The 15,901-nt window shown below is 33.0% G+C and overlaps 4 protein-coding genes across 6 annotated transcripts; 1 reads left to right on the top strand and 3 right to left on the bottom strand.

The window, feature by feature from the left end:
* Window positions 1-75: 75 nt before the first annotated feature.
* LOC105831589 lies at window positions 76-7,404 on the bottom strand. 2 transcript variants are annotated; one of them, XM_012671806.3, is made up of 4 exons: window positions 6,527-7,404; window positions 3,429-3,466; window positions 2,634-2,882; window positions 76-776 (listed from the first exon to the last, which is right to left on the bottom strand). In XM_012671806.3, exons 1-4 carry the CDS (start codon window positions 6,528-6,530, stop codon window positions 666-668), a joined length of 402 nt encoding a protein of 133 aa, XP_012527260.2. In that variant the 5' UTR covers window positions 6,531-7,404; the 3' UTR covers window positions 76-665. The 2 variants fall into 2 exon arrangements, with proteins under 2 accessions (XP_012527260.2, XP_012527261.1); XM_012671807.3 differs by lacking the exon at window positions 76-776 and adding an exon at window positions 983-2,240.
* Window positions 7,405-7,663: 259 nt separating this feature from the next.
* LOC105831586 (X-ray repair cross-complementing protein 5) lies at window positions 7,664-11,480 on the bottom strand. Its single transcript, XM_012671801.3, has 13 exons — window positions 11,316-11,480; window positions 10,898-11,008; window positions 10,595-10,818; window positions 10,242-10,367; window positions 10,023-10,101; window positions 9,755-9,892; window positions 9,489-9,672; window positions 9,278-9,411; window positions 8,919-9,062; window positions 8,701-8,843; window positions 8,270-8,518; window positions 7,961-8,120; window positions 7,664-7,847 (listed from the first exon to the last, which is right to left on the bottom strand). The coding sequence occupies exons 1-13, from the start codon at window positions 11,334-11,336 to the stop codon at window positions 7,836-7,838; spliced, it is 1,725 nt and encodes a 574-aa protein (XP_012527255.1). The 5' UTR covers window positions 11,337-11,480; the 3' UTR covers window positions 7,664-7,835.
* Window positions 11,481-11,492: 12 nt separating this feature from the next.
* LOC105831587 (alpha-2-macroglobulin receptor-associated protein) lies at window positions 11,493-13,819 on the top strand. Of its 2 annotated transcripts, none has more exons than XM_012671804.3 (7): window positions 11,493-11,848; window positions 11,963-12,104; window positions 12,175-12,345; window positions 12,482-12,589; window positions 12,690-12,780; window positions 12,853-13,009; window positions 13,182-13,819. In XM_012671804.3, the coding sequence occupies exons 1-7, from the start codon at window positions 11,645-11,647 to the stop codon at window positions 13,383-13,385; spliced, it is 1,077 nt and encodes a 358-aa protein (XP_012527258.1). In that variant the 5' UTR covers window positions 11,493-11,644; the 3' UTR covers window positions 13,386-13,819. The 2 variants fall into 2 exon arrangements, with proteins under 2 accessions (XP_012527258.1, XP_012527257.1); XM_012671803.3 differs by having other exon boundaries at window positions 12,669-12,780.
* On the bottom strand, window positions 13,695-15,477 carry LOC105831588 (beta-1,4-galactosyltransferase 7). The gene is made up of 5 exons (XM_012671805.2): window positions 15,014-15,477; window positions 14,729-14,940; window positions 14,430-14,653; window positions 14,203-14,349; window positions 13,695-14,104 (listed from the first exon to the last, which is right to left on the bottom strand). The coding sequence occupies exons 1-5, from the start codon at window positions 15,114-15,116 to the stop codon at window positions 13,810-13,812; spliced, it is 981 nt and encodes a 326-aa protein (XP_012527259.1). The 5' UTR covers window positions 15,117-15,477; the 3' UTR covers window positions 13,695-13,809.
* Between the last annotated feature and the right edge of the window lie 424 nt (window positions 15,478-15,901).

Here is a 15,901-nt window from a genome sequence, read left to right as displayed (position 1 = left end):
GTTAATATTATGTTAATTAGGTTTTAATTGAGGTTTGGCGTGCAATTGTCTTTCATAAATTCTGCCAACACATATTTCTGTAATTAATTTTGTAATCAATAAATACCGTGACAAATACATCCGGTTTATGTAGAAAAACATTCTTAAATATTATCGAAATGAATATGCATTGATCTAAATATTCTACATGAATATATCATGATATAATAACAAATATACATTTCTCATATATTATAGGTGAAACAATGTATAATAGACGGAAATAATTTCTTTAAATATATTATTCTGTTTTCTCTACGTAACTAAGCAATAAAATATTTTTATATGCATTTTACGTATTTTATATGTTACAAAAACAATCTCAGTGCACATTTCGTAACGAAGATTTGCATTTGCATTAAGACACATAGGAACGTTAACTGTTTAACACAAGTATCACGAGTAAATGGTAACATAATTGAGTGACCAGCAGCCGGGCCAAAGTTCGGCCCAATTGTGTAGTGTAGAGGATCATGTTCTCGTTAATTGGATTACAGGAACTCTGCGACTTTTTCCTTAGTTGCAATTCTCAACATATAAGATTGATAACATAATTAACTAATGTATTCGTCATGTAAATATTTTCACTGCATTAACACTCCACCGCTGTCCTTGGACGCTCTCCTCTACACCTGATTCTTCCTTCGAACGTACGGTAAATCTTTGTCGAAGGCCAGAAACTTGGACAGGCGTGTCCCGTTATAAGGCGTGTTACTTCCCGGTGGATGGAGCCTCATCTAATAAAACAAGGCCAACGTTAGATAATCTGCATGGCGTAAGTAATTTATTCACGATGTTTTTTTACATTTTTCTCTTGCATTCGATTGAATTGATGATTCATTATTTATCTGCTCTCAATTTTGAAGGACTACATACCATGTACTCCTTCGATGTGATCCTTGAGATATTGTAACATAAGTCAACAAAATAATATAATGAACAATATTTATTCTATCAATGCTTTATTCATATGTATATATATGCACATGCGACAGAAAAATAAAATCTTTATGCGCACATAATGATAGATAAGGAAATTTACAAGATATTTCATATTTGTAGATTGGCAAAAAGTTTTTAACAATTTTGCTCGAGTGTTACGAATTTAAAAAATTTGGCCTTTTTTGTAAATATTTTACAAAATTCTATGAGTATCTTATTTTAAATTATTATCATAGAGACGAAAAATTTTAAACAATATGAATAACACAAATAGGAGAAGATAAACCTGTTAAGACTTTATCTAACCCTTGGTTTCAAAACAACTAATGGTTGAAATTTTGAATCAGATTTACTCCCTTTTTCAGGACTCGGGTTGATATGTGATATTTCAACTTTGGCCCAACAAATTATTGATGCGCAATTTATAGAACTAAAAAAATGTATTATATAAAGTCACGTAGAAAATATTATTAGATGCCAAGATATCTATTTGAGATCGAAAAGGTTTATCTTTTCTTAATAAATTTTATAATGTGATATCCATAGCTAAATCATTCATAAGCACTATAAAATAAATGCTAGCAATATGGTTGATAATATGATTACTAATATATGACTGATAAAACTATGCTACTTGAATTCTTGTATAAAAGCAATAATACTTTCCAAAGCTCCATCAAAGGGTTAATGATCAATTACCCAACGCCATTGCGGTTAGTTATATTAATAATGTTATAAAAATAAATTTCCCTTTGACGAAGCTTAAAAATTAGAGAAGTGACTTGTTCCTTATCATATCTGGCGTCTTAAAAAATAAGTGAAAAAAAAGTATACTATAAAAAGTATGTTATTTTATGAGCATCTTGTGTCTGTTTTTTTTTAAATCCACTTCTTCATCTCGAATATTGGATACGGCAGTGATTTGATTATCGATGTATTATTTCCCCGAAGGCAAGTACAACGTAATATAATACTACTAATATTTAATATCGTTATATGAAGAAATGGATAAGTGATTTTAACGCGATAACTTCAAATTTATCTACTTGATGTCGTTATTATTTTATTATATGTATTATTTGTAAATAGTCGAGCTTCCTCCGATGCAGCAGCAGCAGCCCCGAGCATTAGTGTGGCTTTGACTTTATTTGGGTTTTATGATTTTGCGTATGCGTGGATTACGGCCGTGCAGCATCATTCCCGTTCTACTTCTCGGCATCAATGACTTTCGCATTCCCATCCGGATTATTGAATCGCTTCTGCAATGAAAAAAAAAAGACCGACACCAATCCGTTACCACGCTTTACGACGTTTTAATTTTACGACATGACATGACATAGATCAAATAAACTTGCTCTTTTTTTTTCTTAAATAGAATTAATTTTTTATCTTATAACTTATATCTTATAAACTTATTGATCTTATCGACGTTGACATTAATAACGGTAAATTTAAAAACTTTGATAGAAAAATGACTATTTTTAAATATACCAAGATATAGAATTCTTATTCCAAAGAATATTCTTGAGGTTGATTTTTTTTCTTGATCATATCTATACTATTTCTTTAAAAGCAATATAAACGGTGTTTTCAGCTCCGGTGATTTTCACATGTATTATTTATCGCGATCTCGAGTAAAACTCGACACTCACCATGATTCTGTATTTCTCCTTGCACGCATACTCGGTCTCGTCCACGTCGTTGTAACAATCACTCTTGTAATCCTCAGGAATCGGCCGGCCCTCGAACTGGCACAGCCTGGAGAGCGGTCTCGCCTTGACCAGCATCTTCTCGAAACCGATCGGCTTGTGTTGTGGACAATAAAACACATCCGGAGTATTCTTGTCGAAGACGATGCTCTTACGCATTATGTCGCCGCATTGCACCGCAACGAGCAACGTCTATGACACATAGACATAACTAAAAATCTTTTTCCTGAAGCAATTTGTATATAATTCACAAAGACTTTTTAGAAACAATTGATGTTAAAAAATTATAGTCATTTTAAAACTAAAATTAAAACTAAGATTAAAAAGATTAAAATCAAACATCGTAGAACTCTACGGTCTTCGTTACTTCGCGGGTGATTGATCCAGATAAGCTTATAAACAAATTATACTAGATATCGTTTATAAATTAATTCTAAATTATTGTGCTATCGCTTAGTATGAAATTATTTAATAGAAAAAGAAAGACTATATTCCAATTTAACGCCAGAGAGATTCTCGCGACCGTTACGAAAATTAGCTGGAATTAATTTATGTGGCGATTTCAGTTAATTAATCACGCTGTCTTCTCATCCACCGGTATATTGTCAGCGTTTCAGCTTGCCCCACAGAAAATTCCCGTGACAACGTGCGCGGAGAAAACGACCGGAAGCGCAAGGGAAATGCATTCGCAGGACTACATGTGTCCCGTAACATACGGATGAAAGTCCGGCCACTTACAGCGAGCACGACGAGCAGGCTGCAGACGTAAATGTTCCCTGCAAAAGCAAAAAGGTGAGTCAGCGGGGAAAAATCAACTGCGCAATGTGGTGCATGACGTACAAAAAAACACAGAAAAAAATGATGGAGAAAGGATATTCGGAATATTTACCAGCGGCGATCTATCTTGCGCAAGTAAATAAACGTCGCAATTCTGCACTTAGAGACAAGAGTATGCCGAGGACAAGAACGCAATATCGAAGTAATAATTTCCAGTTTTTTTTTCCTTTTTTATCAAACCGTACTATTTAAGTACCGTAAATACATTTTTTATTTTATATATATATATATATACCTCACCTAGATCTCGATTGATCCTCTCTATTAAATTATCCTTTTATTAATTACAAAAAGAGAGAGTAGAGACCATCATGCTGTTCTTATGTATTTTGACCTGCTAAACATGAATCTGAAGTAAAACATGGGGGTCGCTGATTATATGAATTATTCTACACATCCCTGTTCAGGGCAGTTGTCATCGTGGCCAGCAACTTTTATGGCAGCAGGTTTCTGATGGTACTATCAATACTATTGTATCTTAATGTGTCATTGGCAGAGTGAGAGTTAAGATTTTATTTAACGCATTTGTCCGAATAAAATTAATTAAAATTGAACTGATAAGGTACTGTCTTTCGATATCAATAAAAAGTATGTCCTGTAACAAAAAGGATTTTATCTTTATACTTATGATAGTTAAAGCTGAAAATATACGTTTTTTACCCCGTTCTGAGAACGGAATAACTGCTATAATCCTGGCTTTAGACCTCAAGTTAGTATTCAGCAAGTTTATTTTGCCGAAATATATCATTTTCTCCCGGTTGCCGTACCCATTATAATGGTGCATGGCAGTTGAAGCTGGAAAAATGTAGTTTTGACCAGTTTTTCAGGTTGTTCTCAGAAATATGATCAGCGATCCCTACTTTTGATTTCAGATTCGTGTTTAGCAGGTCAAAATACATAAGAATAGCATATATGGTCTCGATCCCAGCGCAACATACTTTTTTGTGGGCCTATGTTATTTGGATAAATCGTTTTAAATCAACAAATTATAAAAACAATTAATGGAATATAATTTCTAAAAAAATAACCCGTCGGACATTCTTTAACTAAAATCGAGACTCAGATAATTTCTTCCAGTCGCAGAGTCACGTAATTAGGATTACAGCTCCCGATAAAATAAAACTTCTCCCTTCTTTTCTTGTTATACTATAATAAACAAAAATTGTCCTATTTCTTGAATTTGAAATTATCTTTATTTAGAGATGGAATTACCTTTATCAAGTTATCCTTTAATTAATTATCTGAATAATTTCTATTTTCAATCAGCAAATTATCGAGATAATTAATTCAATATAATTTCTTCCTTAATTTACGTAATAATCCATTGTAATGTTCCCTATACAATTCGTTCACGTAAAATCCTTTAATTAAAGATTCAGATTTGAATAATTTCTTTCAATTATAAAATCGTGTAATTACGTTCACGATCCGATAAGATATCTCTCTTCTTTTTTTCTCCACCCACGAGTCGATTAAACGTACATGCGTTTCCACACTTTTTGATTCTAGGTCAGCGTTTACTATCTTCTCGCATCGTACGTTCGCTCATGTATTTTTTTTCACGGTCAACGGCCATCAGAGCGCGCGGCCTCGCGTAGCGTCGCGTGTGAAGAAGACTCGCTTCTCTCTCGTATACCACGCTGACCCAAAATCAATTGAATCTGAAACTGTCTCGGATTTTTGACATTATCACGGCTCACGAGAGACTTTCCCCAGTTCATTTACGCAACGCTTGCCACGCATAATAATATATCCTGGTCTACGGGCAGTTGCATTGACCGACGCATAAATCTGCGTCACCGAACCATCGAATAAAAATCACCGCATTCAAGCCGCCAATTCTTTCGTTCTTAAAGAAAGAAACAATTCAATTCTAAAGATTGATGTGAATATATACAGAGAAGAAATATCATATCGATGTTGATAGTAGTTGTTGCATAACATTTAACTGTACACACTATAAGGTGCATCTGTACGTGACATTTTCATGGCGAGACATTTACATGACATTTCACATCCGGATCGAGTAGATTGTTAATAGTTAATAGTTGTACGAATCGAATTTAATTGCTAAGATTTTCCCTCGCGCGTTTTCTTGTACAATATTTATCTGCAATTTGATGAAAAAACATTTGTCCGTCGCGTTATTTCTCATCCTTTCTCATCAGTTCGAGGTACATAATAACTCATGTAGTTACATACGGAAGGAAGTCTCAAGTTCATTATACCGCTTCTAATTCGCGAACTTTCGCTGAACTCTATGAGAAATTATCTGAGTGAATAAGAAGCTTCGCGAACGTTAACGGGCGGTACTTTAAATTAGAAGAAAATATTCAATTAATAAAATAACATCAAGTAGTAAATAATCAAGACTAAAACACTTAAAGATACGTCGTTCGTTGTTCATTTAGGTTTATTTAACATTTTAAGATTCAGAAGTAGATTTTAAAATTATTGGATTATATACGGTTATACTTTTTATGGACCATGTACTTTACCTTTATAACAATATTTGTAATTTACAAAATAATTAAACGAGGATATAAAATAGGATATTTAATAAGCGTCTGATATCCACTTCTATTTCTTTTAAATTTACTTTTTATTCTCTTCTAAGAATATTAGAAAAATTTAATAAACCGAGATTAAAATTAAACTATATTAATAGAAATAAATATAAAAAATCCGGAGGTCCTCTTTTCATGCTTTCGCGTTTTTCTTGGCGCCCAGAAATCGTTCAATGACCAAAATTGTTCGACCGTGACGAAACTCGCTTAAAATTTATATCGGAATCACGACGCGAGGACTGCATGGCGTTCGAGGAAAGATCCAGGATCACTTTCCGCGAAGCGAACGGGCGAGATTCCAGCGTGTGACGCGTCAACAGGTGACGTGAGATCCGCGGAGTGCAATATCCGACAAGCAGAGTCCAACAACCAGTTTCGTCGGATGAAAACGGCGGTGTCAAGATGCAGCCAATTAAGTTGTATTCAACTTACCCATGCTTCTCGGGTGACGGGCGTTTGCTCGCACCTGTTGATCCTTGCGACGCGGCGTCTACTCGTCGACTGAACCATCGCGTCCTCCCTGCTCCAAAGAAGACCGTCCGTTAGACAGTACGGATAGTACTGACCTGCGTTGCAAACTCGCAAAAAATGTTAATAGCAAAATATCATAATTTCAGAATTTTATAACTGTTTGACATATAGATTTACATAACTTTAGAATATCATGACAAGATTTAAAATTAAATACATTATTATTGCAATTAAAAACTTACATCTTTATTATTTTCATTTATGAAATAGTAAGCAGATTATAGCCTAATCTGCCGATATTAATATAGGTTACCGTTATTAATGGTATCTCGTTTAAATAAAATAATTTAAATATTAAAATTCTTCAATATTTTTCGAAACAAAGCAAACGTTTTAACGGCACAGATCAGTCCCACCATAAAGTTATGTTGCGCACAGGGTTTTGAAGTGTCTTGGTTCATCGCTGAGTACAGGACGCTTCAAATGCGAGAATCATCGTGGAATAGTGTTTCACAGGTAATCGGTGTCGCGTCGCACCAGATCTCTTTCCTTTTATAGATACAAGGATGAATCGCCATGCATCATCCTTGCGAATCGAATCAATGAGATAATTGAAGAGCTATGTAAATCAAGAGAGTACAGAAGCTAATGTATAAATATATATACACCTAACGCTTTTCACAAATAAAATTTCAATTTCGCTCATGCACATTTATAAAGTTTGTTTATGTATAAATCCCAAATTTTCTCTTTTTAATTTGGTATTAATTATCATATTTTTCTTCTTTAGGGTTATTATGAAGTACCAAGTATACAATGTTTACCTACATAAAAATCTTCACTTTTATCAAATATTATATTGCTTTTGCTTATTAAAAAATTTTGATTAACCAAGTATGTATAGTGAATGTTAGGGCGTTTAGAGACTAATAAATTTTTGGTAAAGTCGAGAAATAGAAGAAAAGTAGGCGTTGTGTAGGTGGATGACCTCATCTCTCCTTTATTTAGTTAAAGATAGTGTCATCACTGCTCTTGGAACGAGAAAATATGTCGAAGATTAAGAACTACTACTCTGAAAAAATAAGTATATTTTTCACCGCAATAAATCATTTTATTGAAATCATTAAAATATATTTCGATTTTATTCAATATGTATATATTAAAAATATATTCTTAACTGATTTTTAAATCACTGATCGTAGTATAAAAGATGATTTTTAAAAAGTATAGTCACAACATAATTACCAAAACAGTTACTGTTAACAATTCCTTATATATCAACCTGTAACAAGATTTATATTTCTTAAAGAAATCTATTAAACATTTACAAAAATTATTCAAAATATATTCAAAATTTAATAAAACATTTAGTGACATAAAAACTTATGTACTTACATCAAAATTGAAATCGCATTCATCAAACAAAGCGGTATTTTCCGATTTATCGTTATTGTCTTGTACGATATTTCTATCCTCTTTTTTAACTGTCTGCATCATAAGCGCATCATTGTTAGTATCCAATTGTTTGTTATCCTCTTCTTGCGATTTATTACGCCTAAAAAACAGACATTTTGTTAAACCAATAATTTTAATATTAAATTTTAGTATTAAATATAGTATTAATATTTGGTTTGGCAATACATATACTAAAATTAAATTAAAATTTCGAGTATAATCTTTAATTTTGTTTGAAAATATACCTACTTTCTATTAAGAGGTTTCTTTTTCTCTAAGAAAAATAAGTTTTTGATCCTTTCAGTCGCTGGTTTGCATTTTTCTTTCACAAATTCGGGTTGTTCCAGAAGATTTAACACATCGTCAGCAATAGGCGGCAACGGTTTATCTGGATTAAGCGCGCGATGTGCTAATGTATCCCACATGTGTTGCATTCCAGGATCTGGCATATATCCAGGTAAATATTTCTCACTGCCGCCAGTCGCGTCATCGTCGGCACTGGTAGAAAAGTGCAATAGATAAAATTAATAAAATCGTATCAGTATTACAAAAAACATGTTCTTTATTTACGTAATTTATTGGATATACTTATGTTAAATACTTTTAAATACTTATGTTAAATACATATGTATGTAATGTATTATATTTAATACTTATGTTAAATATATTGCAATACTTACGCATCAGGCAATTCTAAGGATGTTAATAGGTCGTCTATGGCATCACTCTGCTCCTTCGACAATTGACTCATAACAGATTTCAACGGTCTCTGTCCTATTGCTCCATAATCTCGCTCGAACGGCAAACCAATCTCAATAAGGCACTGTTATAAAAAAGTTATTGTTTAGTGTATGATTAGCATTAGTGAAGTAAGAAACAATAGAGAGAATATTCTCACCCATGGTTCATTGGGTACATCGACACTTGGAAATAATGCCACCATATTAGCCTCAGTGTTTGCTCTATAGACCTTCTCCACTATTGCAACAACGTTTTTCTCAACCATGGCTTGTACCAGACTATAAAATGGTGCACTTACGGACTGCAAGAAATTTCTTATTTATTTTTTATTACCACATCATGGAGTTCAAAATAGGAAAGTAATCAGAATTAGAAATAACATGTTACTTTTCAGAGTCAATAGTTTATAACATACTTTGTAAGAGAAAAAATTGTAATTAATTACTTCTACAAAGTAACTTTCCCAATCCTGATTGAATTTTATGATTATTGTATGATAAAATCTTGCTATTGTACCTCATTAGCAGGTACAATGACATACGAGCCATCTGACAACCAGTATTCCATAGGAATGTTTTTTCTTGAAGTAAAGCCATGAATTTTGTAACATTTATCGTTATTTTTGGGAGTCATCTCTTTCTTAGATTCATCTATAATTGACACATTGTATAGATCATTTCAATCTATATTGTATATAAAATTTACTGTAAAGTTAAACATGGATTACCTGAAACAGGAATAGTCTTGCTGCCGTACACATAGCCACGGATAATATCCTCTTGTGTGTGAATGGTTCTATCGTTATCTGTCCATTGTGCGACATTTTTAATTGGCACTTCCTTATCCGGCGCATTAGATGTACTCGTCTTAGCTATCAGTGCCATTTCAGGTAACCTCACTTCAGATGGCATCTTATGAAATAAATAATATGTAACAATACATGTACAATACATAAACAACGTGCATTAACTGTTTCAAGTAATAGAACTTTACTTTAGAAATTCCAGCGATCGGAATGCGAAAGTCACCCAGTTCCATTGGGCAGTACCAAGGAAGCGGTTTAGTTGATGGTCGTTTGTAAAAGCGTACATCTGACATAGCATATTCAAAAGTGAGATACTGACCGTCAATCTGTAAAATATTATATAGATAATTGCATATATTTATTACATTATATATTACTCTATATTTTATTTAATACAATTATGCATTCATATAATTATATGAGATACAATTTATAATTCACATTTGTTTAAATTACCTGTTCTAGTACTTCCATAAGCAACATTTCACTAGCCGTTCGAGAATCTTTATCTTCATCAGACAGTGCTCTTTCTCCACTGCAATATATAATTTTTTGTTTTATTTATTTAATATAAATATTTTTAAAAATATTTTTAAGCTAATTTTTTCATTAATCTAATTTTTATCTTTTATTATTAGTAGTAATATCAACATTAATATCAAAGAAAATCAGTACATTGCAATAAGTGAAATTTCCTGTGAATTTAATGCCTCTGCAATATTCTTTGCCTGAAACTGTTCAACAATATCCTCTTCCTCATTAAAAGCAGATAGCAAGAGTATTTTTCTGTCACATTTATCTCTGTAATAAGAATAAAAAATAATAAATTTAATATGAAAAAACAAGAGTAATATAAAACAGTATTAAAGTAATTAAAAAATAAATATAAAATATAAAAGCTACAGTTACCATTGTTATTAATACGTAAATTATTATATCAAAGAAATTAGAATATACATAAATATTTTATTTAATATTATATATAATAAATCAAAACTTAATATTATGCTGTACTTAAATACACTTACACACATTCGCGTTGGATATATTCAACTGCAGCATAAATTGCCTCCATCCATGAACAACTGTGATTTGTAACTTGCAGTCTCTCGATACTTTTTATCAAATCCCAGTTTCCAACCTGCATGCTACAGAGTTCTTGTACATTGTCAAATCCTGAAGCACTATCGCTTTCATTGGTATTTGAACCCATTAATATCACTCCTATCTCATCCTTGGGGCGTAGAAATATCTGCAGTAGTTTCATAATTAACAGAAATAATGAACAGATACTAAGAGTGACTGTTATTAGAATATTTCAACCAGAATACCTTTTTTTGAATAATATGTTTAAGGATGAACTTCTCGTTATCCAAGAGTTGTAGATTGCTCTGTGCATCTTTATGGGCAATCCCGACGTTAACTAGAAAAGTTATACTCTCCTACGACATAGAACACAAAAATTCAAATGCTTTGCAATTCAAACAAACGCTAAATATCGTATTACAATTTATTAAATAGAACCTTTCTTCAAAAAATATGTGTATATCGACTTAATTTATTTTTTATCTGTTTCTAATTCTCAGAAATCAAAGATAAAAAATAAGCTCAAAATTGAAGTTAATCTTTATTGATAGAAATGGGCATTATTGCGCTGTATTTTAATGTATACTGTCACATCACTTTATCATCATTTTATCATGTTATCGAACGAGACTCGAATCTTTAACAACTGAAATATAATAAAACCTTTAATTTTCTTGGCGGCATTTCTCTGCGTTATTGAAATCACTCGGGGTTTCCAGCAAGACTAGTTCTTTATAGATGCAGTTCCTGGAACCTCTTCAATGCATCGGGCAACCGGGCGGCTTCGAATCAATTCAAACGTCAAAACGAACATAACCTAACTTGCGTGTCACATGACAGTAACGCGATACCGTGCGTGTCCGTGTGGGTGGTATACATGTGTACACGTGCACACGTCAGGAATGTCATTTTCGTTTGACTCAGCCAGCTCATGTTTATGGTTCCTGATCATCGTGTCGTGTGGCTTGTGCAATCCTTTCTGTGAATAAAAAATGGTGCTTCTGAATGCACAATTTATTTTGTTAATAAATCTGGGTCTACTGTCGATCCATCCCAGCGTAGGAGAAAATAAATACTCCGCTGAGGCGAACAAAGCTAAACATGTTGACTCCTCGCAATTCCCGACTTCTCTCCGAGACTTGGATAAACCGTTCAGAATGGCAAAGTTGAATGTTCTTTGGGTTAAGGCCAAAAACGTGAGTTACACATACCATATAAAACATAATTACAAATATAATTACATCTTATTTAATATATATACATATATGTATCTTTTATTATTAATTTTACATCATTTTCTTTTGCTTTAGCGTTTAACGGATACCAAGCTGCAGTCGATCTTTAGTGATCTGAAGATTCATGACAAAGAAGAGATTGCATATAAACATTTCAAGTCCGATGGAAAGGATCCCGATGGCTTGGAAGAGGCACATCTAAGACAAAAGCTCATCGGTAACTTTCATATTATTTATATTTTTGTTGCCTTGTTAGATTTTAAGCTTATATTATAACATTTTATCAGGAATAATGAGCACATATGGCTTACTGGAACATTTTGCTGAGACTGAGGATCCAAAGTTACTTAAAATACACAAAGCACTGAACGATGGTAGCAATTATGTTTCTAAGGATGTATTTAAGGATGTAAGACTTAACAAATTATGGGCCAAAGCTGAAATGGCTGGTTTTACTGGTGTGCATAATTTATATCAATGACAGTATCTTTTAAAATTTTAATTTATAATTATAATTTACATATAAGAATTTAATTTAGTTATAATTACATTTGAAAATGATTATAAGTGATTATAATTTTTGTTTCATCTTAGATGAAGAACTCGAAACTTTAAAACAAGAATTTCAACATCATCAAGAAAAAGTGGAGGAATACATGAGTTTATTGAAAGAGCAATCTACAGATTCAGAGAAATCTGAAAGTTAGTCTTTTGTATTCACATGTATGTAGTTTTAAGATGTTATTTTTGCATTTTGTATTATTGTTCCTAACATTTCTAGATGTCTTACATCTTAAATCAGAAAGCTGGAACGAGTTAGAAGAACAGGAAGAATTATCTAATAATATACCAGATCAGAAATTAAGTCACACAGATAAAGCAAATTTACTTCGGTATACATATGTTGTAAAAGATATTGTATATATAAATGTATGAATAAACTTTTAACACAGTTTCTATTTCAGAGAGAAACACTTGGAACTAAGAAATGGATTCGATCGTTTAGACAGACTCGCCGCAAAGGGACCAAATCATAAAGAATTCATAGAACCTAAGGTACAAGGATTATGGAGGATTGCATTGGAAGCAAAATTCTCTCCTGAAGAGTTATCATCCTTAAAGGTATAACATTAATAATAACTTCAATTTAATCTTATACAATCTTATAAGAAAGCCATTAATAAAATGTTTATAATTTAGATAGAATTGTATTAGTTATATTTTAATTATATTTGTTATTAATTATAATTGAATGGATTTCAATTGTATTTATATATTAAAATTGATTGCATAGGAGGAACTTTTGCATTACGAATCGCGGCTACTTAAGTTGCGACATTTACATGCGGAAGGAGCTCTGGAAGCAGCACAAAAAGGACAGCTTCATGATTCAGAAAATTCAACTGCGGAACAACACATAAAGAAACATGTTAGAACTGTACAGAAGCTTCATACAGATCTAGAAAGCAAAATCATACAGAGGCATTCGGAATTATAAGAAATTATATAAGCTATAGACCATTGTCATTTACAAAAAGTCAAAATACATGTTTTCTAATATATACAAATCATTTAGAAACAGATTATTATTTATAGTAAAATAAATGATGAAATAATCGTCTGTAAATATTTCATCTATAGAAATAGTTTATATTCAAATAATTTAACTTACATTTTTAGCAACAATTTTTGCTGAGTAATCTCAATGATTTTTCAACAAAACCAATAAGATTTGTACTATATAAAACATTTAAAAAATATATAAATAATTTGTACCATAAGCAGAATCTTCTGTATATGAACGAACTATAGGGAACTATTTTATTTTATCTATGTTCGAGTACATAAAAAATGGAAGAATGTAAAGGTTGTTTTTGAGTACATTTATAATATTTTCAACAATTAAATTACTAATATTATAATTACACTGCAGTGGCGAGTTTACTATTATTAGTCTTTTTTTTCTCCTTCGATCTCCCTTGATCCTTCGATCCGACTAGTTTCTCACATTCACACCAAGGTGTGCTCGATTTGTCACAGAGTAGAGAGATGTTAATCACCGTCAGAGGAGTATCTGATATAGTCATCTTGATTGTATCGAGTATTTTGTACGAGACGTTGTTCAAGCCCGTTTGCCGATCTCGTTTTCTAGTTACCTCTCGCTGATTATAACACTTTGTCATATCTCTCTTTCTATGATTTCTATCATGTATATGCCTATAATACATATTTTTCATGTAATAATTGCTAAAGTCGAACATTGCATCTTCTATTTAATTGTCAGATGTCAAAAGACTTAAAATAATGACACTTACTTAAATGAATTATGTGTTCCTGTTGATATATTCTGCGGACGATTAACGATTAAGTTGGCCTCCTTTAATCTGACGTAAAATTCGTCGTCCTCGAGACCCCATCCCCAATACTTGTTGGACATTCCATTTACTTGAATGAAATGCTCCCTGTGAAATTGAAGAGTATATATTTTACCTTTTCATCATGATTTACTGTTGCAAATTTGTTAAATAAAACATTACTTTACCTTTTAATGAGCAGTATTCCACCAATAAAGGTAAAGTAGTGATATCGAGGATGTAAATCTGGTGACGATATATGATGAGGTCCTCCACTTGGATATGCATACGATAATTGATCATTCATAGGCAATAGATCTACATCGTGCATCGCAATGTAATCGAATGCTTTCTCTGTTTCAAGGAAGCCTACATTTATCAGAGATGCTCGATTGAATCTATACCTGTCCACCTGGAAAAAATATTATATAAAATTCAAATACTGCCTCTTAATTGTTCACTAGACATCTCTCTATTATTACAATACCTGATTTAATACAAATATATGATAATCTAGATTTTGCTTGTCCAAGAATTTCTGCATATGTGGTACAAATATTAGTAATTCCTCAAAGCGATCCCTAAATGGCACTAGTATGGCCAACCGATGCTCAGCTTTCTTTTTATGTCCATTAATTTCCTCAGTCACTTGCTTGAGATGTTGATTCGACTGAGCATTTGCCTCGCACTTGCACTCGTCTGAAATAATTCACTCTTAAAGAAACTATTTTTGTACTATTTTGTGCTTTTCAGTATGTCAACAACAACTAACCAATACTGATAGGAGATATGCTGATTATACATGATGTGACAAAGGTGATCAGGATGCAAGCAAAGATATATTTAAACCTTACGCTTTTCCAAATGTTATCCATGCTGAATAGTGTTTACGAAAAGATTAAAATACAAATTACAAGTTAATTAGCAAGAGCAACTTTAATGTTCTACTGGTATTTCTCAATGGCATTTCTTTTTCACTGGAAACGATGAGTTCTTTTTATTACCAAAAAATTTTAAGTATACAGCTCTCAATTGTAGCAGAGGAAGACGAGCGCAAAGATAACGTAATTCACAGCGTAATCTTTAAAATTACTTTTGCAATTGTCGATTAATAATACAAGTACGAATGGACATTCCGACGTGAGATTATTGCCAGGTATCTCGTGATAGTGCGCATCCCTCTGAAAGAAGGGGGATGCTGTCGACAGACGTCGCGAATCTCTCGTTTGTCCGTTCCAGAGTTCGTACACGACGACGAGCCGTCCGCTCAGCAAGACTTCCTCGTCAGGATACGAATCCCTCGTTGCACTAGCTTGAACGAGTGAATCGCACCGCGAGCGTAGTGCCTGCGCAAAGTGCACACGTCCTTCTCGAATTTGCGAGCATCACGTAACGATTCGATCCGTGTGCGCGATTCTCGTGCATCCTGACGCTCTAGCGATGCTCGCATTCCATTATTCATGTCATTTTCGCGCCGGCCGAGAATGCCGAGACCCGTCCGTTGTCGTAGCCTGTTGACAGGTCGCAGACCGGATCCTTTCTCTGCCCCCCCTCCCTCCTCTCAATTCCCGATCACCCCGCACCAGATGCACTCCGTGTCGACATGTTTGATCTTCCCGTGGACTCCCGCGGAGATCCATGTGACTGTTGCCTGTACTTT

Source organism: Monomorium pharaonis, chromosome 1, assembly GCF_013373865.1.
Source record: "Monomorium pharaonis isolate MP-MQ-018 chromosome 1, ASM1337386v2, whole genome shotgun sequence".
Taxonomy (NCBI): Eukaryota; Metazoa; Arthropoda; class Insecta; order Hymenoptera; family Formicidae; genus Monomorium; species Monomorium pharaonis.
Note: the sequence above shows the minus strand (reverse complement) of the source record. Positions and strands in the feature narration are given on the sequence as shown.